Source organism: Malaclemys terrapin, chromosome 13 (assembly GCF_027887155.1).
Source record: "Malaclemys terrapin pileata isolate rMalTer1 chromosome 13, rMalTer1.hap1, whole genome shotgun sequence".
Taxonomy (NCBI): Eukaryota; Metazoa; Chordata; order Testudines; family Emydidae; genus Malaclemys; species Malaclemys terrapin.
Genome location: NC_071517.1, coordinates 37580737 through 37596987, shown reverse-complemented (window position 1 = coordinate 37596987; position 16251 = coordinate 37580737). Strand labels below are relative to the sequence as shown.

General features: G+C 53.8%; 1 protein-coding gene and 1 non-coding gene across 2 annotated transcripts; both read left to right on the top strand.

Moving 5' to 3' along the window:
• The first annotated feature begins 620 nt into the window (after nt 1–620).
• Nucleotides 621–8774, top strand: RACK1 (receptor for activated C kinase 1). The gene is made up of 8 exons (XM_054046644.1): nt 621–835; nt 2387–2558; nt 3731–3878; nt 4840–4935; nt 5506–5616; nt 6868–7008; nt 7736–7846; nt 8634–8774. Exons 1-8 carry the CDS (start codon nt 727–729, stop codon nt 8697–8699), a joined length of 954 nt encoding a protein of 317 aa, XP_053902619.1. The 5' UTR covers nt 621–726; the 3' UTR covers nt 8700–8774.
• Nucleotides 7566–7637, top strand: LOC128848487 (small nucleolar RNA SNORD95). Its single transcript, XR_008447047.1, has one exon. It is a non-coding gene; the product is annotated as a small nucleolar RNA SNORD95 (small nucleolar RNA).
• Nucleotides 8775–16251: the final 7477 nt, after the last annotated feature.

The window sequence follows — 16251 nt, the reverse complement described above, 5'->3', positions numbered from 1 at the left end:
GGTTTCACACCCTCCACCAGGTCCCCCAGCTGCCAGTTGGGCCGCTGGCTTCCCTGCGGGGCGGTTGCTCTGCACTGGGGGCAGGAGAAGTTTGTCCCCGGCCCCCCCCCCAGCACTGGCTGATGCAGGCCCGGCAGAGGCTGTGCCCGCAGGGGACAGACACCGGGGCTTGGAAATAATCGCGGCAGACGGGACACGTGGCTGCATTGTGGCCGGGGCCGGGCTGGAATATGCTTCGCCACATGGCCTTGGTCCGGGGCCCTGCTCGGAGCCCCGCTCCCGCCTCGCCATGGAGCCCCCAGCAGCCCCACGTGCCCGTCTCCCACCAGCTCCGGTCTAGCACCACTTCAGCCGCCCGCCTTGAAGCGTTGCGCATGCGGCAAAGTCACCTGGGGGGAGCGTCACGGCAGGAGGCGGGGCAAGGAGGGAACAGTTCTTCCGATAGGACGAGCAGTACGGACGTCCCACTATTGGATCCGTTGGGATTCCCTGAGTTGAATGCCTACAAGGCCGCGGCCATCTTGCGACCTGCCTCGTCTCCTGCCGGCTGCCATCTTGCCGTACGGCCGCGCTGAGGGAAGGCTATTTCCGCTTCCGGGTGACGCCGGGGCTTCCTTTCTCTCCGGGCCGCTAGCTGAGCGAGAGGACGGGCCGGGTCGGGCTGCTGCCGAATCCGCCTCCATCCTCCTTCCCCGCTCGAGCTGAGCCCCCCGCGCCGCCGCCGCCATGACGGAGCAGATGACCCTGCGCGGCACCCTTAAGGGCCACAACGGCTGGGTGACCCAGATCGCCACTACCCCGCAGTTCCCGGACATGATCCTGTCCGCCTCGCGCGGTGAGCGCCGCGGGCCAGACCAACCGCCCGGCCGCGGGTGGGGGGGAGTGGGAGAAACCATCTCGTAGCGGGTGGTGGGGGAAGGGGGACATTGTCAGGCTGCGCTCACGGTGCGGGGGAGAATAGAACCTAGTCACTGACGATGGGAGCGCGCTGGCAGGTTCCAAGCGGGGAGGGGGGGAGACCGTCTCGTAGTCACCCGGAGGTGGGAAGAAGATCCCATCTGGCTGCGGGGAGGGGAAGAGACCAATTCTCATCCGTGGGGGCAGGCAAGGGAGGGACCATCTCAGCCATGGAAGGGGGGTACGAATCCATTCCCCGGGGGGGGGGGGAGAGCCAGTGTCATCCCTGGAGAGGGGGCGGGGCTGCACTATGTGACTGGGGGGAGGGGAGGTTGGAGGAGTGTTGGGAGGGGCGATATGGGGGGGGTTAGGGGTGAATAACACGCAGTAGGGGGGAAGGGTAATTCCCTGACCCCTATCGGGGCACTTCCCATCCAGGGCTCTCCAATTATCTCTCGATCTTGGGGGCATGTCAGAAAATCAGGGCCACCCCCCCCCCCCAGGCCTCAGTTTCCCTGTCAGTGACGGGGGCACTTACCCTGTCTCGCGGGGGTGACTGGGAGGGTGGAACCCAGTGAGAGGCGCTTGGATACCTGGCATATAAGGTAGATGAATGGGGGGGGACCAACTGCAGGGAGCCAGGAAGGGGTCTCAGGCCTAAATACTATGGGGGGAGAAGTAACTCAATAGAAGAGGGGGATGGACATGCCTGTGACAAGGCCACAGGGGCAACGTTGGGGCTTTCCAGCCAGCCTCAGGCACATTTACACACACACACACCCCGCCCCCCTGCGTGTGGGTCCCTGTGAGCATCCCTGTCAGAGCATCAATATCCATCTCTGGTACCGCCATTGAGCTGCTCCACGCCTCCTCTCCCCAGCCCTGATGATTAGACGTGGCTCATCCACTGACCCTCCCGGGTTCTGATGACATGTCCTGCAATGATGAGGGGATGCCTGGAAGGAGCGTTAGCAGAGGCCTGGGCCCATGAATATAAAAATGAGGACAGGGCATTGGCTGGTTCAGGGTGGGGGCTGGGATGTGGGGTCTTTCTCCTGTAGCTGACACTGATCTGGTCATATATGGGGAAGGGGGCCAAGGAATGGGATACAGGACTGGCTGGCTCCAGTCAGGCTCCAGGTCATGGGGTGACGCGCTGTGTGGGGGGTGAAGTGGGATACAAGGCCTTTCTCCTCTGAGCAGCACCAGTTTGGATCTATCCCCAGGCTGGTGGGATTGGCTGGCCGGGCGAGGGGCATGGTGAGGAACGGGCTGTGGTGTATTTAGCTCTTGGCGCTGGCCACGGAGGCCAGTCTCCTGTGCGACAGCACCTAGGTTGGCATGAAGGGGGGATGGTCATAGGGTCATGCCAGGCCTGCGTGGGAATGGCAGGTTCCCCTTCCCAGGGCTGTCAGGTCACTCTCTGAGAGGAAATGCCCGTTAGAGAGGCGACTAGCCGACTTAGACTCTCCCTGCTCCCTCCACGCAGACAAGACCATCATCATGTGGAAGCTGACAAGGGACGAGACCAACTACGGGATCCCGCAGCGCGCCCTGCGCGGGCACTCACACTTTGTCAGTGATGTGGTCATCTCCTCCGACGGGCAGTTCGCCCTCTCTGGCTCCTGGGACGGCACCCTGCGGCTCTGGGACCTCACCACGTGAGTGATGGATTGGGGCGCAGGGGGGCGCCATAGACATCAGATGGGCTTTCTTGGCAGAGCGAGAGCCTGTACGAAGGAGGGTGGGAGGGGAGAGGGTTCCTATGGGTGACCGAGTCAGACGGGTTCCTCTCAGCCCCATGACCTGTTTGTCCTGCCCATCGCAGCTCCCCTTAGTGGGGAGGGGTTGGCGTGCCAGGGAGGGGGACTGGATGCCTATCCTAGAGCCCCTTGGCTTGTTGTGGCACCCCTTAATGGTGCCCTAAAGCAGTGTTTCAGAAATGGATGATCACGAACCCTGGTGGGGGTCATCGAAGGCAGTCGGGGGGTGTCATGAGGCATTGACACTTATAACCTAAAGCAAAACAAAAGTTTGTCGTCCCCCCCACACCTTTCCCCTTTCAAGTCAAGTGTTCTCTGGTCTCAGTCATTTATACAGGTTTAGCCATGTCATCACTGACCCTTTATTTATTCATTCCTAGTCAACTTCGGGGGGCTGCGAACGTTTTTGACATCAGATCAGGGGTCTTACACCTGAAAAGTTTGAGACGCTGCTGCAGGGAAATGGCCAGAACCAGACCATAAATTTGTGGGGTAGTTTCTTGCTGGGCCCAGGATTGGATGTACCCAGTGGCCAATCATCCCTGATTCCAGCCATTGGGGCATCTGGATTTTTTGAGGCACCCCTCCCTTTCCTCCCAGTCCCAATGATTAGATCTGACACATGTCTGCTGACCCCTCAGGGGCGTGATGACATGTCCTGCAATTATGATGGGACAACGGGAGAGACAGGGAAGTGTTGTGCTGTCTCTTGGCGTTTATCCCCCGTGACATCAGTCCTTTGTTCCTTTGTCTTAATACCCTGTCACGTTCTTCCTCGGATCCACCCCTTTTTTATCTGGCTGAGCTCCCTCCACTGCTGGATCTTGGGGTCCCCTTCGTGTTTAATGTCCTGGCTAGTTCCTGGCATGTGCTTCTGTCTCAGTGGGATCCCCTGTCACTTGGCCGCCACCCTTTGTGCTCCTCTCTGTGGAGGTTAAAGGGGATTTTTCTCTGGGTGGCTTGGGAACAGGACCTGCTCCTAGCAGGAGGGAGGCCGGCGTAGCTGGGATGTGAGGAGAGGTTCCCGTAGCTGGCCTGGGAGTGACTTAGGAGAGTCTATTCCCTTGCAGAGGTACCACCACCCGCCGCTTCGTGGGCCACACCAAGGATGTGCTGAGCGTGGCCTTCTCATCCGACAATCGCCAGATCGTCTCGGGCTCCCGGGACAAAACCATCAAGCTCTGGAACACCCTGGGCGTCTGCAAGTACACGGTGCAGGTGAGACATAGGATGGGGCTGCTGAGCTGTGGGGTGGGTCAGGCGTCTGCCCTAGACCCCGATCACCTTCCTGAGTCAGGGACAGAGAACCCAGGAGTCCAGATTCCCAGGCCCCTGCTCTAACCCACTAGATTCTGCTTCCCTACCAGAGCCGGGGATAGAACCCAGGAGTTCAGATTCCCAGCCTCACTCCTCTCTAACCCACTAGGTCTCCCTCTCCTCCCAAAGTCAGGGATTGAACCCAGGCATCCTGATTTCCTGTCCTATGCTCCTGACTGTTTCTTTTTGGGTTTGGTGGTGGTAAAAACCCACTTACATTTTGAATGCGAACCTGCCGCTCTGGTCATGGGGGTGGGGGGGAGAAGGGCCTCCGAAGCCTTGCAGAGAAGGGGGTGGTTGACAAACAGTTGGCTCAGAAGAGCTGGGGGATGGGATCTGGGGCCTTTCCTTTCTGCAGTAGGGGACTTTGTGGAAGAGCCGCTCGCTGGGTCTTTGGGGAAACCCCTCTGAGTTAAGCTGGAGCAACAGTCCCTGGGCTCCCCTGCATTAATTTAGAAGCATCTCTGCAATTGCCCCGTGTGTGTCCCCTGCTGGGAACTTGCCCTGCTCCCAGCTGGCAGAGGATCCAGGGCTCTGTCTTGCCCCCCCAGTCCTGATGATTAGATCTGACACGTCTGCCGACCCCCCTGGGGCCTGACGACATGTCCTGCAATTATGATGGGACGCAGGGAGGGCTGGCAGAGTCCTGGGCCAGGGGTTCGAGCAGCAGCTCACATTGGGGGTGGGGAGGGGGTCAGTAGAGCCCTTGGTGGTGGGGGGCTGTGAACCTAGGGCTGGTGGGGTGGAGCCCCTAAGGTGTGGGGAGATGAGTGGAGGGTTGAGAGCAGAGCTCTAGTTGAGTGAGAGATCCCTGGTCTCCCATCTCTCTCCTCTAACTCCTCCCCCCTCCTTCTCTCCCCAGGACGAGAGCCACTCGGAGTGGGTGTCCTGCGTCCGCTTCTCCCCCAACAGCAGCAACCCCATCATCGTCTCCTGCGGCTGGGACAAGCTGGTGAAGGTGAGTTTGAGGCCGCGGTGCACTGCAGGGGGTCGGGTACCCCTGCTGACCCGGGGCTGCTTGGAGCGGGGAAGGGCACAGACCATTGTTGGGTCTCGGCCTGGGCTGTTGATCATTTCTCTTCCCGCTCCCAGTGGTGCTGGGTCTGGGACAGGGAGCATCGGCGCAGAGACACCCGGGAATTTCCATTGTCCCACAATTCCTAGGTTGCCCTAGGGCCAGGGGATAGGCCGGGGGCGGATGAGCTCTTGGTTGCTTCTGGGTGGTGAAGGGGGCATTTCAGCGCTGGGGACTCGTGTCTCATCTCCGCAGCTTGTTGTCCTGTCCTTGAGGCGCTGGCGTCCTGCCCTCTGGGTCAGTTGGTCTCCGAAGAAGCAGGCACTCCATTGCTGTGCTGCTGAGTGCCGTAAAAACTTGGGTGGGTGGGGAGGTTCCTAAAGTTCCATGCTTCGGGGGTTCGATTGGTTGCCTGCCTGGGAGATGCTGGAGCTCCGACTGGGTGATCCGTGGGTTCCTTCTTGGCCTGGAACGCGCTCTGCTGATCACGTGACATTCTTCTCCTGCCCCCAGGTGTGGAACTTGGCCAACTGTAAGCTGAAGACCAACCACATCGGGCACACCGGCTACCTGAACACCGTGACAGTCTCCCCTGACGGCTCCCTCTGCGCATCTGGTGGCAAGGTCCGTTCCCAGCCCGGTTCCAGTGGGGATCGGGACTGGGAAGCACGGGGGGAATGGACAGCAGGACTGGATCGAGGTCACTTTCCTCTCTGGGTTCTGTCGGCCCTGAGGGGTCGTAGATCTCGGCTGAGCTTCCCGCACCGGGAGGCTGGGGGACATTCTCTGTCTGTCTCTCTCAGCCTGTTGGAGCGGGGCTGAGCCGTGATGAAACCCACTGAGTTTCTGATTGCATCTGCGTGCGGAAACCCAGAGGCTGTTTCTGAGCTGTCCCTGCCCAGCTCTCCCTGGGCTGACTGGGATTCACCCCAGCTCAGCCGGATACTAGTGGTGAGGCAGCTGCTGTGCTTAGATTGCTGCTTCCTTGTGCTCCTCTGTCTGTACCCGCCTGTCATCTCGTGCCTTCTGCTGACGTTATGAGCTTCTGGGGGGCAGAGGGCTCCCTTGTCATTCACAGCAGCATCCTCTGTGCCCACACAGACAGGGGGGAGGGATAGCTCAGTGGTTTGAGCATTGGCCTGCTAAACCCAGGGTTGTGAGCTCAGTCCTTGAGGGGGCCACTTGGGGATCTGGGGCAAAATCAGTACTTGGCCCTGCTAGTGAAGGCAGGGGGCTGGACTCGATGACCTTTCAAGGTCCCTTCCAGTTCTAGGAGATGGGATATCTCCATTAATTAGACACACTATTGATCCCTTCACTGTGCTGCTACTAAACTCCCCTTTCCTCGCCCTTCGGTCTGATCCATATTCTGGACCCCTCCCTTGACTCCCCGACCAATGTTGGCTCCAACTCCAGTTTCTTGCAACCACCATCAAAGCTCTGTGTGATCAACCACCCTGATCCTGCCTGTTCCCCTTCACCACTGCTTCCAGTCTCATTCTACCCTGTCAGAGTCTCACAAAGCCACCGGACAGCCACTCTGAGTCCCCGCCCCAGTCCACATGGCCCCGCCTCTGCCTAAGGGGAACCTTGTTGGTTTTGAATCTGAGCAGTTTTACTCCCCTTCTCCTCATCTGAGTCTCTCAGTGCAGGACCTGTCTTTGGGCATCAGGGAAGTACATAGCAGGCAGTAATAAATATTAGTTACCCTTTCTCTCGGTGCTATCCTGCAGCAGGGAGTGCCACAGGTTAAAGGTTTGCTGCCTGACTCCCAAGGTGCGTCATTTCCTTGGTACATGTTGCAGGCTGCTGGCTGGCTGGTTGTGGGTGTGGGTGAGGGACTCTTTCTCCGTCTGACGCTCTCTCTTCCCCCAGGACGGCCAGGCCATGCTGTGGGACCTGAACGAGGGCAAGCACCTGTACACGCTGGACGGCGGTGACATCATCAACGCCCTGTGCTTCAGCCCCAACCGCTACTGGCTCTGCGCTGCCACCGGGCCCAGCATCAAGATCTGGGTGAGTGGGCGCCCCCTGCTGGCGGGGGTGGGCCTTTCAGGGGACTTCACCCCCCTGTGTGCTCCCTTTTATACAGAGTGCACAGCCTGGGGTTTCTAGGGGCCACTCCCCTGGAATTCCCTATCTCCCTGTCTTCTTTCCGTAGGGCACAGGGATTCCTTCTCTGTCTCCTTTCTATAGGGACTAGGGACCGGGGGGGTGTAGAAGACACACCTCTGGGAGGCATCTGCTGTGCTTCCTTTATATAGGGAACAGAGCTTATGCTTTTCTATAGGAAATACCCAGAGAGTTGCCTTCCTTGCTGGTTTCTGTAGGGGACCTGGCCTGTAGTTTCCATGGTGGGGACACCCTTGGGGGTCACTTCTGCCCCAGGAAATAGGCCTTGGGTTTTCCCGTAGGGGAGACACCTCCACCATAGTGATCTCTGGGCCCAGTCGGATCTGCAGTCCCCCATGGGGAGTGGGATATGGGATGGGGCTGTGCTCTGGTATCTGGGTGTGGAGCCCCCGGGGAATGTGGAGTGAGGCGAGGCCATGCTGTGGGTCTGGAGCCCCCCAGGGGCTGTGATGAAACATCATGCCATCTGATTGCATTTCCATGCTGAAACCCAGAGGCTGTTTCTGAGCCAGCTCCCACCTGCCCTGGTGTGGGCACAGCTGGGAAGGGGGCCCATGGCCCTCCCCGGGGGTGGGGTCCTTTCTCTGACCTTTTCCCCTCTCCCCCGCAGGACCTGGAGGGGAAGATCATCGTGGACGAGCTGAAGCAGGAGGTGATCAGCACCAGCAGCAAAGCCGAGCCGCCCCAGTGCACCTCACTGGCCTGGTCCGCGGACGGACAGGTAACGAAGAAATGAAAAAGGCTGGGGCCAATATTTCAGTGGGGGCCGGAGGTGCCCTATGTATCCTCACCACTGGCCCCAGGGGGCAGAGGCAGCCAAGGGACCTGCTCTCGGTTCAGCCTATGGGAAGATGGTCCTGTGAGCCACTCCCCTTTTCACACCCCATGGGAGGACAGATGTGCCCATGAGCGCCCGAGCCCCTCTTTGCACTGACAACAGCCCTGATACTTCCCAGGGCCTGGCCTTCGTCCTCCACGCTGCCAGGAGACATGAGCCCTCTCTGCCTCTGTCCCTGCCACCATCCCGATCCTTCCCATGGTCCGTCCCCTCCAGCCCACTGTCCAGCATGGAGCCCAGCCCCTCCCAGCCTCCAGCCCTCTCCTAGCAAGAGATTCAGACCCTCCAACATCACCCCTTTCTTGTCTCTACCTGCCTCCCTACCCTCCAGCACTGCTGCTCCTCCCCCCGGCAAGAGACCTGACCCCTTGCCTTCAGCCCCCTTCCTACCAAGATTCAACCCCTCCCAGCCTCCATACCCGCCAGCATCCTGGCTCTCCCCAAGAGCCCCATCCCCCCATGTCGCTGATCTGCTGAGGCCCGGCCCTTTCTCCCTGCCCCCTAACATACCCCGTCACCACTTTCCCAACTGGGCACTGGCATCAGGCGAGGGAGCTTGAGCCCCCTCCCAGATGCAGGCCCTCAGCCTGACTGTTCTCCTGGGGGCTGATCTGTCTCCAGGCCTGCTGTAGCTACCCCGTTACTGACACATCTTTTCTCTCCTCTCCAGACCCTGTTTGCTGGGTACACAGATAACCTGGTCCGCGTCTGGCAGGTCACCATCGGGACCAGATGAGAGCCCGCCCACAGGACGCAGCCTGCCTTTGTGTAAAAAAAAAAATAAATCAATAAAAAGTACATTTTGGAGGTTGGGGATTGTTTGGGTGTCATCTTTGCCATCCAGGGCCGGTCTGCGAGAGCTGGAACTTCCGAGGAAGCATGGCCCAGTGCCTATGGACCTAGCCCCGGATTCAGGTCCCTGGGGTCCAATCCTTGCTCTGCCAGAGATCTTGAGCAAGTCCCGTAGGCCTGGATGTGTAAAGGTATTTAGCCTGCGTTGCACTCAGTATTGTGAAGCCGAAGGGTAGAGGGTTTTCCGGCATCTAAAATTGCAGCTAGACACCTGGCATGGGCAGTGCTAATGGACGCTTTGGGAGGTTAAGTCTCCCCAAACCTCAAGCCACCGGAGGGGTGGGAGCAGTGGTGGATTGGGGGGCTCTTGAGAAAAATCTCCCCCGTCACAGTCCCAGGGCTGGAAGAGCACAGCTTTTCCAGTCTCAGGGCTGCAAGGGGCGGGGGGTCGTGCTTTGTGGGGAAGAGGTGGACCAAAGAAGGGGCTCTGAGTTCTCAGCCCTTCCTCCCCCCGCCCCAACTGAACTCTCAGGTCCCCACCCTGGCTGGGCCACGGGAGGGAGGAGTCTGAGAGCAGCGAGCTGGGCATGGCCTCAGCAGGAAGAGGCAGACCTGGGGTCTCCAGAAATTAAAGATGAATCTTTAATTCCCAGAAGCTGGCAATGGGCGACAGGAAATGGATTACTTGATCATTACCTGTTCTGTTCATTCATTCTGAGGCACCTGGCATTGGATGGACCATTGGTCTGACCCAGTCTGGCCGTTCTTATGTTTTAATGAAAGTTTCTGTCCTGTGATGAAATCTCTGGAAATCTGTCCACCCAAAACTGGGAACCCTCCACCTAGTGGGATTTTCAGGTGTTGGAATCCCACTGCTTTGGTGTGGAGGGAGGTGGACTTCAATCCTGGTCACTCAATTACAGACCTCAAAATGGCAATTCTTCAAAAACAGACTCCAACGTGAAGCTGCAGAACTGGAACTAATTTGCAAACTGGATACCATCAGATACCTGAATCAAGACTGGGAGTGATTGAGTTATTACAAAACCTAAACTTAATTTCCCCCATACTAATTTCTCCCTACTGTTACTCACACCTTCTTGTCAACTGTCTGTAATAGGCCACTCTCTTACCACTTCAAAAGTTATTTCTCCTCCCTTGGTATCCTGCTGTTAATTGATTTATCTCGTTTAGACTGATTTAACACTTGGTAAAGCAACCCCACAGCCTTTCATGTATTTATATCTGCTTCTGTATCTTTTACTTCATATATCGGATGAATGAAGTGGGTTCTAGCCTACGAAAGCTTATGCCCAAATATATGTTAGTCTTTAAGGTGCCACCAGACTCCATGTTGTTTTTGCAGCAAAGAGTCCTGTGGCACCTTATAGACTAACAGACGTATTGGAGCATGAGCTTTCGTGGGTGAATACCCATTTCTTTGGATGCATCTGAAGAAGTGAGGTTTTTACCCACGAAAGCTTATGCCCAAATAAATCTGTTAGTTTTTAAGGTGCCACCAGACTCCTTGTTTTTGCAGATACAGACTAACACGGCTACCCCCTGATATTATTCCACTTTGTATTCAGGTCTGGAAAAGGGAGTACCTTTACCAGACCTGAAGAATAGCTCAGTGTAAACTTCAAAGCATGTCTCTGTCACCTGCCAAAGGTGATCCAATACAAGATATCACCTCACTCACTTTGTAATCCCTGAGACCAGTTTGGCTGTAATAACACTGCAACCATAAAATAGTTAAACAAGGTCTGGGCCGTGGTATGCAGAGACCACCCTGCTTAGCACTCTGTCAGATACACCATTAAAATTCCTTTTAACCTTTTATTAGAGACAGAAAATGAAGGAAAACCAGCTGAAAGGTAAAATATTGAACAAGGTTTTCATTTTAACCACTCCCTTGTCTGACAGCTTCTTAGGGCTTGGCTACAGTTGCAGATGTAGAGCGCTGGGAGTTAAAGCAGCCTTCGGAGACTGCAGCAGGGAAAATGCTGCCGTGTGTTTACACTGCTGGCGTGGCCACATTAGCAGCCCTTGCAATGCCACAAAGAGCAGTGCATTGTGGTAGTTATCCCAGTGTGCAAGTGGCTGCAACGTGCTTTTTAAATGGGGGGGGTGGGGGTCAGCATGCTGTCTTGTAAATTCAGACAGCAGCAGACCCACTCCCCTCACAGCAGCATTCCACAGTAATGGTTGCTTTGTCCTGGAGCAGATAAGCAGCCGTCTGTCAGAAACGGAGCTGTGAAAGGGGATATCTGCATGCCTGCAGCCGATTCCAAAACAATGACAAGAGTGGCCACTTGACTTCTGGGGATTATGGGATGTTTCCGAAGGCCAATCACAGCACAGTAATGCAACACTTCATTCACACTGATGCCCAGGCATTTCAGCCAGGGCACAGCAAGTTTTATGCTTCTCGTGGAGGTGGATTACCAGGAGCGCTCCAGCTGCAGAGCCCAGGTGCTCTATGTGCCTTGCCAGTGTGGACACATTGGGAGTTAGGGCACCCAGGGCTGCTTTAATGCGCTCTAACTTGCAAGTGTAGCCAAGCTGTTAGATGGTATCAAATATGGTCATAATGGAACAAGAGAAGTTAGGGGAGATGCGGTGAAGCTGTTGTGGTCAAATGTCCAGTCCTGTTTACAAAGGAGACAAAACAAGACAACCACACGCAAAGGGAGAGGAAAGGGCAGTAAACACAGCGGCTGGGGCTGGGGCTGACTTTCACTTGCAACCTCGCTGCTGAAAAAAAATGGGCACGGGCCAGAGTCCAGATCAGCCCCTCAGACCTGGCAAACGTGTATCAGCATTAGCCTGCGTAGGGCATTGCTTTTAGCGGCCTCTCTGTTCCCAGCACGAATCATTGTACGGTCCGATTGCTGCACGGAGGGGTTGTTGTGGGATAATGCTAGAACCATTCACCTTGATGTCCCCATTCCGAGTGCTTGGGACCAGTTTGTCCAGAGTGGGGAGCCCAGCTTGTACCCGCAGGAGAATCAGACTCCCGGAAACATGAGTCAAAGGCCCTTGGAGGGATGAAAAGAGGCACTCTTGAGAAATGAGGGGGCTGGTGGGGGCTGCTACTGAGCAGCAGGTCTCCCCCTCCCAGACAGCTGGAGTGAACAGGGTCCTGCCTAGCGGCTCTGCCAAGGGCTGGCAAGTGTCTTGGTAACATAGCCACAGGTGGGTTTTAAAAGCCTTGATTTTTTCCTCTTATGCTCTGTGCTGTTCCGGCTGGGGGAAGCAAACCCTACGTTCGTCACGGCACTTACTATGGGTCAGAACACCCAAATGGGAAGCATAGCTGGCGTGCAGGGTGCTGTAGCCCAGGGACCCAGGCTAGGAGTGGCAGAAATAAAGTTTAAGGGCAGAAGGTGTCACCCGATCATGCAGGCTGACCCTGGATCACAGACTACCGGCACTGGCCTGCTCAACCTGACACCTGGAACGAGACCACAGTATTACAGCCTGCAGGAGACTAGACTGTTACATGCCAGAGGCAGGGACCAGGAGGGACCAAGGTGCATCTGTGCCCATGGACCCCCACAATGGCAGGGAAGTGATTAAGCGAGATATACCCAGATAATCCTGGCAAGCCACCCACACCCACCTGCTGCACAGGAAAGTGAAAAACCTCCCCAAGATCACTGCTAAGCTGCCCTGGGGGGCAAATTCCTTCCTCACCCCACATGTGGCAGTCAGTGAGACCCTGGGCATGTGCGCAAGAACCAGCCAGCCAAGCACCTGAGAGAGCAAGAATGCCTGGTGCCATCTCAGCGCCCTGGCCCACCCACCTCCCTCTAATTGTCCCATCTCCAGCCATGGTCACCCCTGATGCTTCAGAGGAAAGAGATTTGAAAAGCCCCCCCAGAAGACATTGGGGAGGGGGCAGAAGAGAAATCCCTTCCTGACTGCTGCCAGGTGAAACCCTGAAGCATGAGGATTTCATTCCAGGGAGGTAAAGGCATGAGGCCCAACACCTGTGGGAGTGCCCTCAGGGAGGCAGAGGAGGGTCAGAGAGGGAGCTAGCCCTGGGGCTGGGACAATGGGTATTGACTTTCTCTCTGATAGAAGGGCTGGTTCAGGAAAGTATTTGAGCAAAATGTAAGATAACCACATGCTTCAATCTCATTGCTGTCAGGACGAGAGCAAATGTTTAAGCACTTTCGTGCATCGAGGACTGCCCTGGGGAGAGAACTGGGGTAGCTGAGCAAAGAGACAAGTTTGGTCATCATGGAAGGGACATGAAGAGCAAAGGGTTAATACCAGAGCTGGGTTGGTATTTTTCACATGAACACTTTGGCATACAATGGCTTCCTTCTGTCCCCCGTCTCCCCCCCGCCCCCACCCAATCATTTTTTTGGTGAAAAGTTTTAACGGTTCTTGCAGAAAACTGTTGTTTTTTTCCCATTATTTGGTTAAAAATATTTGTCCCCCAAACACAATTGAAAAATGGGTTTTTCTACGGAATGAAAATAATTTAGGACCAACCCCCCGCCCTCCTTTTTGTTAAATCAGTGGCTCTCAACCTTTCCCAATCACTGTACCCCTTTCAGGAGGCTGATTTATCTCGTGTACCTCAAATTACACCTCACTTAAAAACAACTTGCTTACAAAATCAGACAAAAAAATACAAAAGTGTCACAGCCACACTACTACTGAAAAATTGCTGACTTTCTCATTGTTACCCTGTAATTATAAATATTGTACTTACATGTCAGTGTATAGTCTATAGAGAGTATAAACAAGTCATTGTCTGTCTGAAATTTTAAAAAGAACAGGAGTACTTGTGGCACCTTAGAGACTAACAAATTTATTAGAGCATAAGCTTTCGTGGACTACAGCCCACTTCTTTGGATGCATATAGAGTGGAATAAATATTGGAGAGAGATATATATACACACATACAGAGAGCATAAACAGGTGGGAGTTGTCTTACCAATTCTGAGAGACCAATTAAGTAAGAGAAAAAAAACTTTTGAAGTGATAATCAAGATAGCTCAGTACAGACAGTTTGATAAGAAGTGTGAGAATACTTACAAGGGGAGATAGATTCAATGTTTGTAATGGCTCAGCCATTCCCAGTCCTTATTCAATCCTTTGTTGATTGTGTCTAGTTTGCATATCAATTCCAGCTCAGCAGTCTCTCGTTGGAGTCTATTTTTGAAGTTTTTCTGTTGTAATATAGCCACCCGCAGGTCTGTCACTGAATGACCAGACAGGTTAAAGTGTTCTCCCACTGGTTTTTGAGTATTTTGATGGAAACTGGAGGCATGTAGGTAAGTGTAGCGGTCAGTAGGTTTCCGGTATAGGGTGGTATTGATGTGACCATCGCTTATTAGCACAGTAGTGTCCAGGAAATGGACCGCTTGTGTGGATTGATCTAGGCTGAGGTTGATGGTGGGATGGAAATTATTGAAATCATGGTGAAATTCCTCAAGGGCTTCTTTTCCATGGGTCCAGATGATGAAGATGTCATCAATGTAGCGCAAGTAGAGTAGGGGCGTTAGGGGACGAGAGCTAAGGAAGCGTTGTTCTAAGTCAACTGACTTAGTCTAACTGACCGCTACACTTACCTACATGCCTCCAGCTTCCATCCAGGACACACCACAGGATCCATTGTCTACAGCCAAGCTCTAAGATATAACCGCATTTGCTCCAATCCCTTGGATAGAGACAAGCACCTACAAGATCTCTATCAAGCATTCTTAAAACTACAATACCCACCTGCTGAAGTGAAAAAACAGATTGACAGAGCCAGACGAGTACCCAGAAGTCACCTCCTACAAGACAGGCCCAACAAAGAAAATAACAGAACACCACTAGCTGTCACCTTCAGCCCCCAACTAAAACCTCTCCAGCGCATCATCAGAGATCTACAACCTATCCTGAAAGATGATCCTTTACTCTCACAGATCTTGGGAGACAGACCTGTCCTCTCTTACAGACAACTCCCCAACCTAAAGCAAATACTCACCAGCAACCACACATCACTGAACAAAACCACTAACCCAGGAACCTATCCTTGTAACAAACCCCGATGCCAACTCTGTCCACATATCTATTCAAGTGACATCATCATAGGACCTAATCACATCAGCCATACCATCAGGGGCTTGTTCACCTGCACATCTAGCAATGTGATATATGCCATCATGTGCCAGCAATGCCCCTCTGCCATGTACATTGGCCAAACCGGACAGTCTCTACGCAAAAGAATTAATGGACACAAATCTGACATCAGGAATCAAAATACTCAAAAACCAGTGGGAGAACACTTTAACCTGTCTGGTCATTCAGTGACAGACCTGCGGGTGGCTATATTACAACAGAAAAACTTCAAAAACAGACTCCAAAGAGAGACTGCTGAGCTAGAATTGATATGCAAACTAGACACAATCAACTCCGGTTTGAATAAGGACTGGGAATGGCTGAGCCATTACAAACATTGACTCTATCTCCCCTTGTAAGTATTCTCACACTTCTTATCAAACTGTCTGTACTTGGCTAGCTTGATTATCACTTCAAAAGTTTTTTTTCTCTTAATTAATTGGCCTCTCAGAGTTGGTAAGACAACTCCCACCTGTTTATGCTCTCTGTATGTGTGTATATATATCTCCTCAATATATGTTCCATTCTATATGCATCCGATGAAGTGGGCTGTAGTCCACGAAAGCTTATGCTCTAATAAATTTGTTAGTCTCTAAGGTGCCACAAGTACTCCTGTTCTTTTTGCGGATACAGACTAACACGGCTGCTACTCTGAAATCTGAAATTTTAGTTTGTACTGACTTTGCTAGTGTTTTTTATGTTGCCTGTTATAAAACTAGGCTAATATCCCTAGGAATTGATGTACCCCCTGGAACACCTCTGAGTACCCCTAGGGGTACACGTACCCTTGGCGGAGAACCACTGTGTTAAATATTAAGTATCTTCATTGCAGGATTGGAGAGGACTGATTCAGAGAAGGGCAATGAGGCTCATCCGGTGTCCAGAAAACTCTCCCGTGACGAGAGACTGAAAAGACAGGGCTTTAGAAAAGAGACAGAGTCTATACAATATGGGACTGGTTAGAGGAAGGAGAGCAGGAATTTCTGTTCTCTCTGTCTCATAAGACAAGCGCAAAGGAGGCATTCAATGAAAACGAAAGGTGGCCAGTGAACAACTGATAAAAAGGACACACTTGTTCTGCACCACGTGGGATTAGACTATGGAATTTGTTACCACGGGGAGTGGTTGAAGCCAAGAATTCAGCAAGATTTTTTAAAAAAAAGGAGTGGCTATTTATGCAGATAACTTGAATATTCAGTTAGAACAGCTGATGCTCACTTCCACCGTAATTGAATTGGCTCATTAGCACTACCCCCCGACTTGGTGAGGCAACTCCCATCTTTTCATGTACTAGAATATATAGTTTGTTTACTGTATTTTCCACTCCATGCATCTGATGAAGTGGGTTTTAGCCCTCAAAACCTTATGCC